This window comes from Ipomoea nil, unplaced genomic scaffold, assembly GCF_001879475.1.
Source record: "Ipomoea nil cultivar Tokyo-kokei standard unplaced genomic scaffold, Asagao_1.1 scaffold3231, whole genome shotgun sequence".
In the NCBI taxonomy this organism is placed as follows: Eukaryota; Viridiplantae; Streptophyta; class Magnoliopsida; order Solanales; family Convolvulaceae; genus Ipomoea; species Ipomoea nil.
In genome coordinates, this window is record NW_017619659.1 from 558730 (window position 1) to 577249 (window position 18520).

General features: G+C 38.3%; 2 protein-coding genes across 2 annotated transcripts; both read left to right on the forward strand.

The window, feature by feature from the left end:
* Positions 1-438: 438 nt before the first annotated feature.
* LOC109168890 lies at positions 439-2043 on the forward strand. The gene has a single exon (XM_019317745.1). The coding sequence runs from the start codon at positions 439-441 to the stop codon at positions 2041-2043; it is 1605 nt and encodes a 534-aa protein (XP_019173290.1).
* A 4841-nt stretch (positions 2044-6884) lies between these two features.
* Positions 6885-10969, forward strand: LOC109168880 (glutamate receptor 1.2-like). Its single transcript, XM_019317736.1, has 5 exons — positions 6885-7147; positions 7863-9094; positions 9301-9604; positions 9783-10165; positions 10472-10969. Exons 1-5 carry the CDS (start codon positions 6892-6894, stop codon positions 10862-10864), a joined length of 2568 nt encoding a protein of 855 aa, XP_019173281.1. The 5' UTR covers positions 6885-6891; the 3' UTR covers positions 10865-10969.
* The last annotated feature ends 7551 nt before the right edge of the window (positions 10970-18520 follow it).

Below are 18520 nucleotides of genomic sequence, written 5' to 3' on the forward strand. Positions count from 1 at the left end.
CATTCCACCCTACTACCAAACATGTTAAATGTTTTCACCAAAACACATTACCATTATCAAGTATTTGATACCCATTCCGATTCTGATTCCTTTGTGTGAACCAAAGACACCATAAACTTATTACACTAGCGATCACCTCTCCCAAAATTACTTAGTGCGCAAAAGTAATTTTACGAGGGATGTTGCTGAAATATAATTAAAAAGTTGAGATTACAACCAATCTTGTTGTTAGGGCAACAGTACCCAATGAGATTTTTTCATAATATATATTTTGCTTATTTGGTAGACAATATGAATAATAGAAGTGATGAGAAGATATGTATATAAGGTAGGTAGGTGAGATGCAAAAAATCCTCTCTCTAGAATTTCTTTCTCTCGTGGCTTCCTTCTTTCTTTGGTAAGTTTCCGGTAGATCCACCGTTCGTGGAATTGCCTTCCATGGATGTAGCGACTAGTGAGCCGCTGCCGAACGCATCTCCGGTAGTCGAAGGGGAAGCAAGAAGGGCTCCACATGCAGGGAAGAGGATCAAAATCCTCAAACGGTCGTTTGCCGACACCACAACGGCCTCCTCCATGTCTGACGATGTTAACATGTCGGAAGAGAATGATGCCGACTGGCTGGAGGAGGAGTTGACGGTACAGTCGGATTCGGAATCGGAAGATGTTAGGGAAGGGATTCCGGTGGTTAAGTTCTCTAAGGCAGAAAAGGAAGATATGGCAAGGGCCTGGAAGAGAGCCCTAATCATTAAGTATCTAGGGAAACCTCCAGCTTTTCCAATCTTGCAACAGAGGCTCCTGCGAATGTGGAACATCGCGGGGAAAATCGAGATGCTTGATATGGGATCGAGTTGTTACGTGGTTCGTTTTGCACTGGCGGCAGAATATAAGCATGTTCTCCTGGGAGGACCTTGGAAGCTGTTTAATTGCTATGTCATTCCCCAAAGGTGGCGGCCAGATTTCGATCCACTCATGGCAAAAATGGAGAAGATGGCGGTGTGGGTACGTTTTCCGGGACTCCCGCCGGAGTACTTCCGTGAGAAGTATATTAAGAAAATTCTTAAGTTTATTGGCAATCCTATCAAGTTGGACAAAACCACTGATGGTGTTGAGCGAATAAAGTATGCTAGAGCAGCGGTCGAGATCGACCTGCTGAAACCGCTTGTCTCGAATATCTGGGTAGGAGAGCGGATTCAACGGGTTGAGTTCGAGGGCTTACACGCGATCTTTTTTTATTGCGGGGAAGTAGGCCATGTCTCTGCGAAGTGTCCAACACGAAAGGCGGCTGAGGGTGATGCGCAATCAACGCCGGAGTCTGAAGTTCCGATGGAGGTTGCAGAAGGGAGAGAAGCCCCAGCAGAAAAAGTTCATGAAAAATATAGATCTTGGATGCTCGTCACGAAGAAAAACGCTAAGCCCCCTCACATCACCAACCATTCGGATCCTAAGAGAAAGACAAAGCCGCCTAAATCTAAGGAACGACATAGCAAAAAGAAAGGTGTGGCGAATGAGGGGGTTCGTCATGCAGAGATCCAATCTGCCAATCTAGAGGATAAGGTAAGTGACTCTCCCCCTACTTTGCCAGTGAGTAATGGGTTTTCGGTGTTGCAGAATATGGAGGAACTGCATGAGACTCCGGTCTTCGTTGAAGGGGAGTCTAGCAGGTCTGCCTTGCGTACCGCCACCAAAATGCCACTACAAAAAGGGAGGAAAAACAAAGGCAATAAGCAATCCGCTGCTCTTGGCCAAAAGTCGAGAGACAAGACCGCTACGCAAGGTCTCACTCTGATGGGAACCTCAGGCAGACAAGTTTCGACAGCGGCAGCCAACTCCTCTCATGATATGCACCAGCCGACGAGCACCACTTTGGGAGATCTCCCTCTGTTAGTTCAAGAAGCTAGAACCAGTGCCTTTGTGTTTGGATCAGTTCTGGGTAATCTACGTAATGCTCAGGTTGTGGGAGGTTTATCTCCAGTGACGAATAGCGGGAAGACGCAGAAGGGGGGCGGTGGCCAAACCCCCTTGTCTCGGGCTCCCGGTCAATGATTGTTATTTCTTGGAATTGTCGGGGAGTTGGGAACCAGGAAACTATTCGGCATACCAAGATCCTATTAGCAAATAAGGACGTGGGTGTTATCTGTTTTCTGGAAACCAAAACCAACAAGGCTGATAAGTTGCTTAAAATGCTTAGTAAGCTGGGTTTCAATGATTTTTTTATGGTTAACCCCCTCGGTTTTGCCGGGGGCCTTCTTTTGGTTTGGAACAGGAATTTGCTGAGCCTGGACGTCTGTAGCAGCAACTCCCAATCAATACATTGTACTGTGTCGGAGGGAGGAAGTCACTATTGCAAAAATCGCGTTTAGTTGCCGATTAGGCGCTAGGCGCCCGGTCTCCTAGGCGGCCTAGGCACCCGGCTAGGCGCCTAGAGGGCGCCTAGCGACTTTTTCAACATTGGAGGAAGTACTCAGAGTCACTTGTCTTTCGCTTATGTTAGACCCAATCTAAGGGCTAAGGAGTTTTTTTGGGAGAGTTGTAAAACTTTTAGTGAATCTCTGACTGGCCCATGGGTCAGGCTCGGGGATTTTAATGATATTTCTAACCTTTCAGATCACTGGGGCAGCGACCAAGTCAACATGAATAATATTTCAAGATTTTGTGAGGCTTTCCAAAGTTGTGGGCTTATGGAAGTCGGCTCTACGGGACCAAACTTTACTTGGAATAGACACAGGGGAGGCCGCATAGTCACAAGACTGAGACTCGATCGTGTTTTCTGTAACATTGATGCGCAAGAAGCCTTTCCCGAAGCCAAGGCTAGGGTCTTAACTAGAACACATTCTGACCATCACCCCATTTCTTCTGTCAGCATGGCAGGTCGGGCACCCGACAGGAAAAATAGACCCTTTCAGTTCGAAGCTGCCTGGCTCACCCATGTGGATTATAAAGAGATTTGGAAAAGAGCTTGGAAGGATAACCCGCTTGATGCCGTGGGGGCCATTAGGGCGGTTACAGAGCATAGAAAAAAATGGAACGAAGAGGTTTTCGGGAACATCTTCAGAAGGAAAAGATTACTACAAGCTCGGATTAATGGGATACAGAACTCGCCCTGGTACAGCACATCCCGGGGCCTCCAGGTGCTGGAGCAGAAAATCCTAAAGGAGCTCAATCTAGCGCTCTCTCAAGAAGAACTTCTCTGGTTCCAAAAATCTAGAAGGAGATGGGTTCAAGATGGGGATAAAAATACTAGATTCTATCATAGGTCCACCATTATCAGAAGAAGCAAGGGAAGAATCAGGACGCTGAAAGTCAACGGCGAGTGGAATTCTGAGCCCCAGGTTCTCAAAGATCACGTGACTCATTTTTTCTCTAACTTGTTTTGCAGGTCCAACCGAGGCGAATCATGGACCCCGGATTCCCATACGGGTTTGTGCTTAACTAGTAGAGAAGCCGAAACCATAACCAGACCGGCGGGTTGCGAGGAAGTCAAGAAGGCCGTCTTTGGTATGAAGAGGTGGGGTAGCCCGGGGCCGGATGGTATCCAAGCTGCCTTCTACCAAGATTACTGGGACGAGGTAGGTAACAACATTACCAGGTTTGTTAATGAGGCTTTGGCGACAGGTAAAGTTCTGGTTAACTTTCTTGAAGCTTTTATCTCTCTTATCCCTAAGAAAGAGAATCCTGAAAGTGCAGCGGATTTTCGGCCCATCACTTTACTTAATGTCATTTTTAAGATTTTGTCTAAAGTTTTAGTTAACAGATTGAGGCCCATGATGGTTAAGCTTATCGGACCTCACCAGAATAGCTTCTTGCCGGGGAGGTCCACCCTGGATAATATTGTTCTTACTCAGGAAATCATTCATACCATAAACAAAAAGAAAGGTAAAAGAGGTTCCCTAGTCATGAAGATTGATCTCCACAAGGCGTATGATAGTTTAGACTGGGAGTTCCTGGAAATGGTTCTTAAAGATTTTGGGTTCCCCATGCGTTTCATTAACCTTATCCGGTTTTCCCTTAAAGAAAGCAGGATTGGCATTCTCTAGAATGGTGAGAAACTAACGCCTTTTGAACCAGGAAGAGGGCTGAGACAAGGTGACCCTTTAGCTCCGTACTTGTTTATCCTGGTGATGGAAAAACTCTCCTATGCTATTCAGAATGAACTAAACAGTGGCAAATGGAACCCGGTTCAGATTTCAAGAGGAGGAGTTGGGATCTCACATCTCTTCTTTACAGATGACCTGATGATTTTCGGTGAGGCCTCTGAAAATCAAACCGAGGTCATCATGGGCTGCCTTGACAAGTTCTCTCGCTGGTCAGGTTTGAACATTAATCTCTCTAAATCGCTTATCTATTGTTCGCCTAACACTCCTAACAGGTTAAAACGGAGAATAGGTGTCATAGCCAAGATCCCGGTAACTGAGAATCTGGGCAAATACCTTGGGATCCCAATCCTGCAGAAGAGAATCAGCAAGCAACATTTCAATTACATCCTTGATAATATGAGAAGGAAACTTAATACTTGGAAGTCAGATTCTCTAAGTCTAGCTGGGCGTAGAATTTTGGTTCAATCGGCGGTGGCCACAGTCCCAGTTTACACTATGTAAACGATGGCCCTCCCCGCAGGTACTTGTAACGATATTGACAAAATATGCAGGGATTTTCTTTGGGGGTCTAACGAGAATAAGAGGAAAATTCATCCTATCAATTGGAGAGATGTCTGCAGGCCCCGGGAATTGGGGGGCATCGGCCTACGGATGGCAAAAGAGTTCAACCTAGCGCTCCTTTCCAAACTTGCGTGGCAAGTGATTAATAATCCAAATAAACTTTGGGTCCAAGCCTTAAAAAATAAATATATACACGAAGAGAACTTTTTTACGTCTCCTACTCCACAAAACATATCATGGGGATGGAAGAGCATTTTAAGAGGGCGGTCTGTTGTGGAGTCGGGGGCCCGATGGAGGGTGGGAAACGGAAATACTCTGGATTTTTGGTCAGATTGGTGGGTTGGTGACAAACCCCTTGGACTGGAAATGAAAGTAGATGTGCCGGATAACCTCCAAAATGTCAAAGTTAGCAACATCATCACAGAGAACCGAGAATGGGACGTGGATGCCATGCTGGATTTTCTGCCAACCGGGGTTGTGAACTTGATCCGTGCGGTTCCGATCCCCGTGGAAGAGACGACAGAGGACAAGCTAGTCTGGCCGGGATACACCTCAGGTACTTTTTCTGTAAAATCAACGTTCTCTTTAATTGTAGGTGATGTTGACGAAGATGAAGATTGGTCCTGGGTGTGGAAGTTGAGCTGCATGGAGAAAATAAAAACCTTCTTATGGCTTTTGCTTAAGGGGAAGCTGCTGACGAACTCTGAGATGGCTAAAAGGAAGCTGACGGATGACGATTCTTGCAAGAGGTGCTGGAATGAAGAAGAGACCACAGCTCATATATTCCGTGACTGTCATTTCGCAGCGGACTGCGGGGAAATTGCCAAAGCTCAAGGAGGAGTGGAGCCAGCGACCTTCATGTCGATCAATTCGTGGGTGAAAGCAAACTCTGAAAGCAAAACCTACATGAACGATGGAAACCCCTGGAGGATCACGTTCGTCTACATCATTTGGCTTTTGTGGAAAGCTAGAAACGGCCTCATATTCAACGGTAAATCAGAAAGCCCAGGGCATATCGCTAAAATGGCCGGGTCCTTAGCCAGTGAAGCAAAAAATCTTATCCTCAAGCATGGGGTGATTTGTATGGCTACTGCAATTGGATCAGTTGGTCACCTCCCCAACCGGGTTTCTTGAAACTCAACACAGACGGGGCTAGGAAATCCAACACGGGTTTAGCAAGTGCTGGGGGCATCATTCGAGACGAGTGCGGCCGGTGGGTAAAAGGTTTCGCAGTCAGAATCGGGTTCACATATAGGTTCTCAGCAGAGTTGTGGGGCCTAAGGGAGGGTTTACGACTCTGTCTGAGGGAAGGGTTCTATAGGGTTTGGGCGGAAATGGATGCTACAGCAGTTGTGGCTATTATGAACAAAAGAGATCAAAGTGAAGATACGGTGGTGGCGTTAGTAAAAGACTGTATTGATCTCATCAATCGTTTTCATAATTTTAAGATTTCTCACATTGAACGAGAGGGGAACCAATGTGCTGATTGGCTTGCGAATTTCGGCCAGAATATAGATTGGGGAACGCTCATCTTGGACTCGGCACCAATAGGCCTTTCTAGCCTTCTTGAAGCTGATGCTCGAAGATCTCCAACTGAGAGAAGAAGATAGTGCCCAGTGAGGGCTTCAAATGTACCCAAAAAAAAATATAAGGTAGGTAGGTGGTGATAAAAGTATATAGGTATACGGTTTAATAGATAATAAGAGTAGATAGATAAGTGAAATAAAAATTTGTAAATGTATATAATTAAGAAGAAAAAAAAAAAAAAAAAAAAAAAAAAAAAAAAAAAAAACCTCATTTTCAAATCCTTATGCATTTTCTCGTTAAGCACATTGTTTGGTTGGCAAAAAAAAAAAAAAAAAAAAACTCATTTTCAAAGCTCTAAAGTGAAACACGGTTTGACTAGGACAAATGGCGCAAATTATGCCGTGGAATCGTGTTCACCGAGAATGGTGAACACAAGTCAAAACGACGTCGTTTTTAGGCAAAAAAAAAAAAAAATCGCGGATGTGGAGTTAATGGCGCGTTACTGATCAAATTATGAATTTTCTGTTATGAGATTATGAATTTTATGAAAGATAGAACTACTGTTCTAATGCTGAATATTGGTCTTCTCCCATTCTTTGACGCTATATATATATATATATATATATATATATATATATATATATATATATATATATATATATATAATGCTGAATAGTGGTCTTCCCCCATTCTTTTACGCGCTGAAGGAATGAGGACTGGTTTTATTATTCATTCCTTGATTTTATTTCTAGTTTTTGGGGAACATGCATCATTTCCGGCGCCGGCAAAGTTTAACGTTGGAATGATTGTGGACAAGGAATCGGAGATGGGGAAGACTGTTGGGAGCTGTGTTAAAATGGCGGTCTCGGATTTTTACGAATTGAATATTAAGGGTGTTTATGGAGCAAGTATTCATCTTCACACTCGGGATTCCAAAGGCGACCCATCAATTGCTCTTTCTGCTGGTTAGTTTAATTTTATATCTACTTCTTTTTTATGTTTTTATTTTTTTAGGGTGTTGCTATTTGCACCACACTTTGACCAAAAGACATCTTGAAATTGTAAAAAGTGAAAGCTTTTAATAATTAATAGGGGGTGTAAAACGCTAAATGAGAATACATTTTGCTATTTGCACCACCTGGTCAAACTTATAATTAATAATTTATTAATTCATTATTTAAATAATTAAAAAAAAAAAACGAAACGTCGCCTTCTCCGTTGAGAAGGCGACGGACTGCCTTCTCACCGGAGAAGGCAACCCAGGTAGTTTCGGGGAGAAGGAAACCCAGTGGGTCGCCTTCTCACCGGAGAAGGTGACGGAATTTTTTTTTTTTTTTTTTTACTGAGCTGCCTTCTCCGTTGAGAAGGCGACGGACTGCCTTCTCACCGGAGAAGGCAACCCAGGTAGTTTCGACCTGGGTCGCCTTCTCCGGTGAGAAGGCGACCCACTGGGTTTCCTTCTCCGGTGAGAAGGCAGCCCGTCTCCTTCTCACCGGAGAAGATGACGAGTTCATCTTCTCTTTTTTTTTTTTTTTTTTTTTTTTTTCTGAAATATGTCTTTATTATCCACAAATGTGGATGCTCACGGTTAGCAGAAAACAACTAAGGAGTACAAATGCATTTTTCCCTTATGAATTTCTTTTATCAATTACTTCCTCAACACATCCTCGTTCAATACAGCTCAGGACCTTCTGGAAAATGTTAAGGTGCAAGCAATAATGGTGCCGGAGATGTTTAGTGAATCAGCATTTTTGGGCACACTAGCTGATAAAGCAAGAGTTCCACTTTTGTCTTTTTCTTCAATTCCATCCCCCAAAGGTCATCCCTTTTTTGTTCAAATTTCAGAAGATGAAAGCACTGAATTCCTGGGTATTGCAGCTTTTATAGAGCACCGGAGGGGGAAGGTAATACTCATCTATGAGGACACAGACGAGGGGAGAAGTTCTGTTTTGTTTCTTGGCGACACCCTCCAACACATTAATGCTAGGGTTATTTATAAGAGTGGCATTTCTCCTCTGAGTAGAGATCTTGAAGTCATTGAAGAACTTGCCAAGATAATCAGAATGAAGCCATCAATTTTCATTGTGCACTTGTCACCTTCTCTGGCTTCTCTCCTTTTCCTAAATGCAAACAGGTTAGGGATGCTTAGTGAAGGGTATGTTTGGATACTAACCAGTAAGTCAATGAATTTCTTGTATTCTTTAGATGTTAAAGTGGTTGAGTCAATGCAAGGACTTATAGGATTCAAATCCTACATTCCAGCTTCAAGTAAGCTTGAAAATTTCACTTTGAGGTGGAGAAGGAAATCAGGGGAGTTGAATGTGAATGGCATATGGGCATATGATGCAATTTGGGCTCTTTCTATGGCTGTTGAAAAACTAGGGTCAAGAAATGGCATTCTTGATGGAGATTCAATCCTTAATGAGATTTTAAGATGTAGATTTACAGGTTTAGGTGGTGAGTTTCAGCTTGTAAATGGAAAATTGATGTCCAGGACATATGAAATAATGAATGTGATAGAAAAGGGGTTTAAAAGAGTTGGATTTTGGACACTTGATGAGGGGTTTAGTAAAAGAATTGACCCATTGTTTGTCGAAAGACATGAGCTTTCTACCATTATATCGCCCAGGCTATCTAGTACTACTCGAAATGGTTGGCCTAATCAGATCAAAACTGATAAGCTAAGAATTGGTATTCCAGTGAATCCAAGGTTCAAGCAATTCACTAGAACAATTGTTGATCATGAAACAGGTGCAGTAGATGCAGGTGGCTTTTCACTAGATGTCTTCAATGAAGCCATACAGCACATAGAATATTCTGTACCATATCAATTTGTCTCATTCTTGGTTGAAAATTCTAGCGGACGAACTGATGGCAGTTACACTGATATTCTAAAACAGGTCGAGATTGGGGTAATTTTATTTCTAACTTCAATATGCTTAACAGAAAAATTGGTTTTAGTTTTACATGCTTACTTATTTATTCCATATTGCATTATTGCCCTTGCCCTTCTAGGAAGTCTAGGATTGTTACCCTTGTATTTGAGACATATACAGTATTCTGTATTTCATTTTAGAATTGGCTTGATTCTAATGACATACCTGAATGGATGAATTAGAATTTTGACGCTGTTGTGGGCGATACAACTATTACATCAGACAGATCTTCACTAGTAGACTTCACTTTGCCTTACACTGATCTCGGAGTGGGAACCGTAGTGCGACTGGAGAAACAAGGAATGTGGTATTTCTTAAAGCCAATGGGTGCTGATCTGTGGATTGTGATCACGATTTTGTTTATATTTGTGGGTGCAACTGTTTGGCTTATTGAGCATAAGAAAAATGAACAATTTCAGGGCTCAATAACTCAGCAAATTGGAACAACTTTGTGGTTTGCATTTTCAACTCTTGTTTATGCTCACAGTAAGTCCTTGATCTATACAAGCATTTTTCTCATGTTGTTTAAACCAAAAAGATATCTTTAGCACTTGCAATTCTACCCTAAGCAGCAGATCATAATACCAAGGTTAATGCTACAAACTGCCTTCATCTAAAATCTTTGTTTTTTTGTTTTTTTGTTTTTTTTTTTTTTTTTTTGCAGGAGAAAATCTGCAAAGTAATTTGTCAAGATTTGTGGTAATTGTATGGTTGTTCATAGTCTTCATATTGACATCAAGCTACACTGCAAGTTTAAGCTCAGTGTTCACAGTTCAGCAGATTCAATTAGCAAAGGGGGATTACATAGGTTACCAAACTGGTTCTCTTTCATTCAGATTTATTGTAAACAACCTAAACTTTGATGATAATAGGCTTAAACATTATAATTCCCCTGAGGAGTACCATGAAGCTTTATCCAAGGGGAGTAAAAATGGAGGTGTCGGTGCCATAGTTGATGAAATTCCTTACCTCAAGGTCTTCCTTGCTAAGTATCCATCTCAGTATGCAATTATTGGATCTGCACCAATTACGAATGGTTTTGGTTTTGTAAGTATCAAGTATGCAATATGAGGGGGCAACCCCAGTCAAATTGGTCAAATTGTTGGCTTCATAATCATAAAGTTACAAGTTTAACTTCCAGTGGGAGCGGCCTATTGGCCTTCTTAGTTTCAGCCGGTCAGTTGTGGGTAACCTAGACTGGTTTACATCCTGTAATCCTTTGCCGGCTAAGGTTACAAGACAGGGTTGACTATTGGTTTCCCTCGTCACTCAAAAAAAAATGTATGCAATATGAGATTTCTTGTTTTGGTTCTTTGGTTCAGTATCTGCAACTTACCTCAACTTTTTTGACAGGCTTTCCAAAAAGGTTCACCTTTAGTCCCTAAGCTGTCCACAGCAATTGCCAAAATGAGAGAAGAAGGGAGGCTCAAATACTTGGAAGAAAAATGGTTTACAAACAACTATCAATCATCTTTCATACCTGAGGCCACTGAGGAATCTCAACTCAAGATGCTAAACCTTGATAATCTCCGCGGCCTGTTTATTGTGAGTGTGACCTCCAAGGCTATTGCCCTTTCCATATTTCTGTTTTTTATACTTCGCGAAAAAATATGCTTGAAAAACTTTATTCTACGAATCTTTTCTACACAATTCATGAGAATTATGATAATGAGAGACCTCTTTACTAAGAACACAAACATGATTCCTAATGCCAATGTGGAGATGACTCATGTAAATCCACATTGATGCAGTTACTATATCTTAGTCTTCTGGATCATATCTGTAGTTATTGAATTTTACTGTGTTTCTTTGTAGTTTCACTGAAGTTTGTTCAGAGTATATTTATATATAGATGAACTTGGTGTTGCACTTGTTCTTTGATACATGCTGAGGAAGTCTTATTTTATTATATTACATAGTTTAGATATTAATAAATTACTAAATAGTTATTTAGAAACTAATAAATAGTTATTTAGAAATTACTCCGTACTAAATAGTTAATTAGCTTATTACTCTTAGTCTGCAAAATTAATTTAGGTAGATTAATTATTTAGAAACTACCAAATAATTATTCTTAGTTTAGGAACCTTTGTAATCAACCCTATAAAAGGAGTGTTATTTGGAATAATAGAACAAACATAAATTGAATCCCAAAAGGGTCTAAGGAAGTTTTGGGTCTCAAGCAAACCCAGTGTTTTCTTCTTTTCATTTTCCAACTACTATTCTTTCCTTTCTTTTTCCTTATGTTTTCTTGCCCATGACGGGAGCACATAATATTGGTTTCGTTGCATGTGTCATGGGCGTCACTTGGTCTGAGTTTGAAGCTCTCAAAGAAACTGTGAATGAGTTGAAACTCTTAGCAAAAGAGCTATGCAGACGTCGCCTTGGAGAATTGGGTGAATATACCAATGACCTGAAGCAATGTATTGCAAAATTCCTCAATGACCAAACACCAAAAATCAATACGCCAACTTCCTTAAGAAGCCAGCAAACAGATGACGATGTTACATCACTAAACGTGGATGATTCATCATTCACAATCATTGTTGATCACCCACATGTAGAGATAGCTCCAATACAAGCCACTGTTTCAGCCGATCAGCCTCATGTGGTTTCAACATAGAAGGCTGCTGAAATTGAGATTGTGCCCTTTCCAAAAACTGTCCTATGCGCGGGAGGGTTATTTCACCACTCTCCGACCCCATCTCATTAAGGGTTGTGTCGTATGGTTTTGGTCAATCTTCATCTTTGGTGTCTCCCTCATCATCCAATGTTGTTCCAGATAACTCCTTCAAAGGATGTCCAAGTTTGGGTTCTTCCTCACCAATGTTCGCTCCTCCATTGATCGGTAGAATGCCACTACAGCCTTTTCCATTTGCACTTCTTTTGGTGAGGCCATTTGTAACACTCCATTTTTTCTTAAATCTAAATCACAAATACTTAACTTCGAAAGATAAATTAAACACGATTAAAAATAGATTAATAACTTAAAACCATCCAAAAGGGGTATCACCGCCACAGTCACCGCACATGATGACTGCACAGGCTAAGAAAGGTACTAACTAGAGTCAAGCTCATCGAAAAGCTACATCCAAACTTGGGGAACGAATCCCCGGTGTTCAACACCAACAAAAACTAACATAAATATCTAAACATCATAGTTTAAACATCAACATCCAAATCATAGTCTGTACAAACATCTAACATCTCATGACTAAGCGCTACACTATCTCGTACGTGCTCAAACACCGGGCCCACTTGAAAGGCGTTATAAAAACAGTGGAAAATAAATGCGTTAGCACGAATGCTAAGTATAAAACTACTCCACCCTGTAAAGTACTATAGATATAGATTTTGAAAATCATTTGGCAAGCACACTTAAGTTCAAGTACTTACAACACTTTAATCAACAACTCAAATCATGCTCAACAAGGTACTATATGCTTGCAACTTATTCAACATATGATCATGCTTCCTCAAGTATTCAACTTTAAACATATTCTCATGCTTTAACAACTATTTCTAATCATGGCTCAATACTCAAACTGATACTATCAAACTATCTCACAAACATCAATACAGTGTTATACTTCTCATCATACTTTATATGCAAAACATGCAATAAGTTAGTCATGATGCTTTATATATATATATATATATATATATATATATATATATATATATATATATATATATATATATATATACTCTCGTTCTTTTATAAAAAAGAATACTACTTCTGTGGAGGTTTCTGTTGAGTCACATTGACTCGATTTTTCTCTTCTTTCTCTTGAGTCACACAGACTCGCTATTCTCTTCTATCTCTTGAGTCACACAGACTCGTTTTCTTTCTTTCTTTCTTTACTCGCAGGTGAGGTAGGAACTTCACCACTATGTGAATGAACCTATCCAGGCAAGGCATGTAGCCGGCCTAATACTCATTAGGCCCACGGAACCACTCTTGGTTCTTATCTCAATCTCTGTGGAATCAGGTATCGTACTTGTCAGTGTGCACACTCCCTAACCAGGATTCCAATCCCGGCGGGTATATCTAACCTAGTAACTCGGGAATATCGACCTCGTTACTTCAAACAATCTGTCGGTTCGCAATGTTCGAATTCTTTCCTTTCTCAATCTTTTTTTCTTTCTCTTTTCTTCCGAAGGACAGTCCTATCGGGCCTCCAAAACACTATTTTCTCACCATAGTATATAGATAGTATATAGATATATCACATGCAACTTCTTATGCACATAATTTTCAATAATCTCTCTTTCTTACATTTTGGAAATCAAATATCATGCAATCTTCTCAATACAACTAGATAACGATTCTCCAAAATAAATATAGATTTTTGAAATAGGTAAGGAATAGAATAGAAATTGTATTCTATTGTTTGGTTCGATAAAGGAATAGACTTTAGAAGTATTATTATTCTACTGTTTGGTTGGTTTAAGGAATAGAAATAGAATATAGAATATAGAATATATATGTGTAAAAGACATAACTATCCTTATAATAATAATAATAATAATAATAATAATAATAATAATAATAATAATAATATTATTATTATTATTATTATTATTATTATTATTATTATTATTATTATTATTATTATTATTATTATTATTATTATTATTAGGAATAAGGTTCAAATTGGCCACTGAACGTAACCTGAAAATGCAATTAGGCCACTGAACGAAAAAAAAAAGTGCAATTAGGCCATTGAACACTCAAAAAATGTGCAATTAGGCCACTGAACTCTCCAAACATATGCAATTTTACCGATAGCAGGTTACCATCAATTTAAGCAGGTTACCTGCTTACGTGGCAGCTTAGTTGCCATTTTTAATAATTTTTAATTAATTTTTAATAATTAATTTTAATAATAAATTTTATAAAAAATTGGAAAAAATTAAATAAAAAATAAAATAAAGTTGTTTTTATTTTTTAAAAAAAAATTAATAAAAAATTATTATTAAAATTTATTAAAACTTAATTAAAATTTATTAAAAATGTCAACTCAGCTGCCACGTAAGCAGATAACCTGCTAAAATTGAGGGTAACATGCTATCAGGTGAAATTGCACATTTTTGGAGTGTTCAGTGGCCTAATTGTACTTTTTTTTCGTTCAGTGGCCTAATTGCATTTTCAGGTTACGTTCAGTGGCCAATTTGAACCTTATTATTATTATTATTATTATTATTATTATTATTATTATTATTATTATTATTATTATTATAAGATGTATAAATAATATTAATCAATATCAATTACAATATTGTAAAACCCTACCAAGAATCCCCTCGCACTCTCAATCATCTGCTACCGCCTTCGCCGTCGCCACCTTCGCAAACGTCACTCTCACTGGAACCTCCGGCTCTGCCTCTTTTGGTTTCTCTGTTTCCTCGGTGATTCTCACAGGCATCGACTCTTTTTGGAAGATTGGAATCCCTTGATAGTCGTCATTGTTTCCTTTGTCGTTGCGTGTTGAGATCGAATCTCAAAATTCGATAGCTGAAATGCTTTCTCCATTTGCTCTTTGATCGTCGCACCATCTAGACGATCAGCATCCAGATCACCTTCCTCGACCACACGCGATCGCTGGTCTGCATCTCCTCACCCAGTGACAAGAGAGGCGATTCGCAAAAACCCTACGTCTTCGTCTCCCGCCCCTTTGCCGGCAATCCAATCGGCTGATCAACGATCAGGTGGCTGGGACTGGGATGGAGTCAGGGAGGTGTCTAGGCTGCCACTGATCGGAATCAAGATCGGAGGTCGGTTGCCAATGACCGGATTGTCGATCGGAGGGCTCTAGTGCTGTCCGACAATTTGATCGGCGACCCCTGTTTTCCCGGCGAGCAGGGCAGAGCAGCGACGATGCCTTCTACGGTCTCTTCCTCTGTTCGGCGTCAAGTGTGACCTATTTTCCCCTGCGAGGAGGTGGCGCAACAGCTTTCACCTTCTGCCATCCATTTATTTATGTGTGTATGTTTAGAAAAAGGAAATTAATTTGGGGTGAGGGGGTAAAATAGGAAATAGCAACTTGGATATCAGGGGTGCCATGAATCTCTACTACTAAACAAAGAAATAGGCCTATTACCAGGAATACTATCCTATTACTGGAAATACTATTCCATTTCAGGCCTATCTTGCGAACCAAAGGTGCCATTAAGGCATCTCCAATAGGAGAATCTTTAGAGATTTTGGAACAATAAAATCTAACCCAACTAACTTTTATCAAATGGGGGTGTTGCATTTTGGAGAAAATTTTCTCCTGCAACACCCTCACATTTTGTCAGCAACTTGTCAGTATTTTTTTGGCAGTATTTTTTTTAAAAAAAAAGGGGTTAGACAGTGGCCCGCATGGGCCAAGAAGATTTGAGAGTGGCCGCCAGCTGAAGATCTTCTTTTTTTATATTTTTTTTGTTTTATTTTGCTGGCCGTTGCAAATGCAACGGCCAGCTTCTTGTTTTTTTTTTAAAAAAAAAATTATTTGGTTAACATTTTTGTTTTTTAATTATTATTTTATTTTTTATATTGTTATTAAATTTATATTTATTAATTAAATTAAAATTCTTAATTATCAATAATAATATTATCAAATTTATAATTATAATTTCTAGAATGATAATAAATAAAAAAAATAATTAAAATATGGAAATAAAATGGTGGGTCCACCAAAAGTTGTGAAAAACTTAAAACTAATGGGAAGAATAGATTTTGTAATTGAGTGAGATAGTGGATGATGAGGTGGATGTTGGGACCCACAAAAATCTGGGGTAAAATCCTCAACTATTGACGATGCCCTTAGAGTTTGTTTGGCAGAGCTCATTTTTAAGCTACTAATAAGTTATAAGATCTATTTGGTAATGTTTTCAAAATAAGCTCGTAGCTTAAAATAAGAACTTATTTTGAAAAGCATTTTAAAATGAGCTAGTAGCTTCCTAATTTTTTTTTTCATCTTTGTCTTTATTATATTTTAAAGAAATGACATCCTTTACCCTTCCCAGTTAAAAACATTTTCTCTTCTCCTTTTTCACCGCAATTATTATTATTATTGTTATTGTTATTCGCAACAATATTGTTACTTCATCATGAGATGTTACTTCATCATGAGATGTTAGATCACGATTATGCTAATAGTTTTATTTCAAAATGTTAATTTTTTTTAAAGGCAAAATGTTAAATTTTAATATGTAAACAAACTAATTTAAATTTTATTAAGATGTCCTTTTTAATCTTTTTACATTTATCAACTTATAAAAAAACTAATTTTACCAAACACTTTTAAGCATAACAGCTAGCTTAACCGCTCTTCAGTTTTAGCTTTTAGCTTATAACTTTTCAACTTTCAGCTATGTTTGCCAAACATAGCCTTAGGCTCTGTTTGACAAGCTTATTTTAAGCTACTAATAAGTTATAAGCTGTGTTTGGTAATATTCTCAAAATAAGCTAGTAGCTTAAAATAATACTCCCTCAATCCCGATTTATTTGTCCACTTTACTTTTAGCACGCATTTTTATGAAACAATAGAAAAGTACATCACTTTCCAATTTTAACCCCCTTGCTAAAAAATCACCCACTTCCATCTTAGTACATCACAAGGGTACTTTGGGAAAAACATAGAGTTAGTAGTGTTTATTTTAGGGAAGTGGACAAAATTTTGGGACGGATTAAAAAGGAAAGTAAGACAGATAAAATGGGACGGAGGGAGTAGTTTATTTTGAAACGCTACTTTTTTAAAAAATAAGCTATTAGCTTCTAAACTTTTGTTTCCATTTTTATCCTTATTATTTTAAATAAATGACATCATTTAACATTCGCAATTCTTCACCGCCCAGCAACTCCTTCATCTTCATTCGAACATGATGTTTAATGTGCTTGAGCAGCATCTAGATTACATATCGCTAGATGAAATTCAAGATTCAAGTAGTAATATCTCCATCAACTATCATTTAAGTAAGACCTCTATTGAGATGATTGAGATTCGCAACAATATTGCTACTTCATTATGGGATGCTAGGTCATTATTGTTTTTTCATTGGTTTTTTCTTATCACTATTAATTGTTTGATTTAGTTAAAATATCAATATAAGTGTTTGGTTAATTAGTTTTTTTTGCAACTCCAAGATGCTAAAATTCAAAAAGCTACTCTAAGTAATTTTTTCAATTAGTTTTTTTAAAAAAAAAATTATACCAAACAGCTATCAGCTAACAGCTAATTTACCAAAAAAAAATCTACAACAGCTAATGTTATCAACTAGTTATACCATCTAATTAACACAATCAGCTAACCGCTATCAACTAACAGCTACTAGTCATTTACCAAACATGGCCAATATGTAATCAGCTAGCTTAACAGCTTTTCAATTTTCAGCTTCTAACTTATAGCTTTCCAGCTTTCAGCTAGGTTTGCCAAACATAGCCTTATACTGATTTTTTTAGTCCTTTTACATTTATCAGCTTATCAAACAACTAATTTCACCAAACACTTTAAAACATAATCAGCTTGCTTAATAGCTTTTCAGTTTTCAGTTTCTAGCTTATAGCTTTTCAGTTATGTTTGCCAAACATAGTCTTATATTGATTTTTTTAACCAAGTCAAACACCTAACAGGGCGTTTGGTTGGAGGGGGGAATTATGTGGGAAAGGAATTGTAATTCCATGAGAGTTGAATTACTAGAAATAAAGTGGGAATTTAAATTCCAGTGTTTGGTTGACAGGAATAGAATTACTGGGAATTTCAATTCCAATGTTTGGTATACATGGGAATTAAAAGGGAATAAGTAGTATAAAGTCAAAAATGTCCATTATTGTTGTTAGACATTTATTTTAGGTTAAAAAAGGAAGGGGTAATTTTGACTCATCACTATCTTTTTTTCCCAGGAATTAAAATCCCAGGGGGGGACATGGGATTTTAATTCCATGAAAATGGGGGAATTGCAATTCCATAATCAGTTACATCAGTTACATAATCAACTCATAATGTCCACACTTAATTATATTTATAACAATTAATAAATAAAAGTAATGCATTAAACGTTACAATTGTACATATTTTACTTATTTAATAATGGAATAAGGGTCAAATAGGTCATCGAACTACACACCAAAATGTAATTAGGCTATTGAACTAAAAAATATGCAATTGGGTTCCTAAACTAACCAATTTAATGTAATTTGTCCAATTTGTAGGTTTTTCATGTTTTTAACATGCCACTCCAAATTTAAAGTATTTTTTAAAAATAATTATTTAAAACAAAAAAAAAATGCAGACAAAGAGTTTCTTCGTCTCCGATGGCGACGTTATCATTTTTTTTTTAAAAAATAAATAATTAAATTTAAATAATTATTTTAAAAAAATAATTTAAATTTGGGATGACTGGTTAGAAATCTGA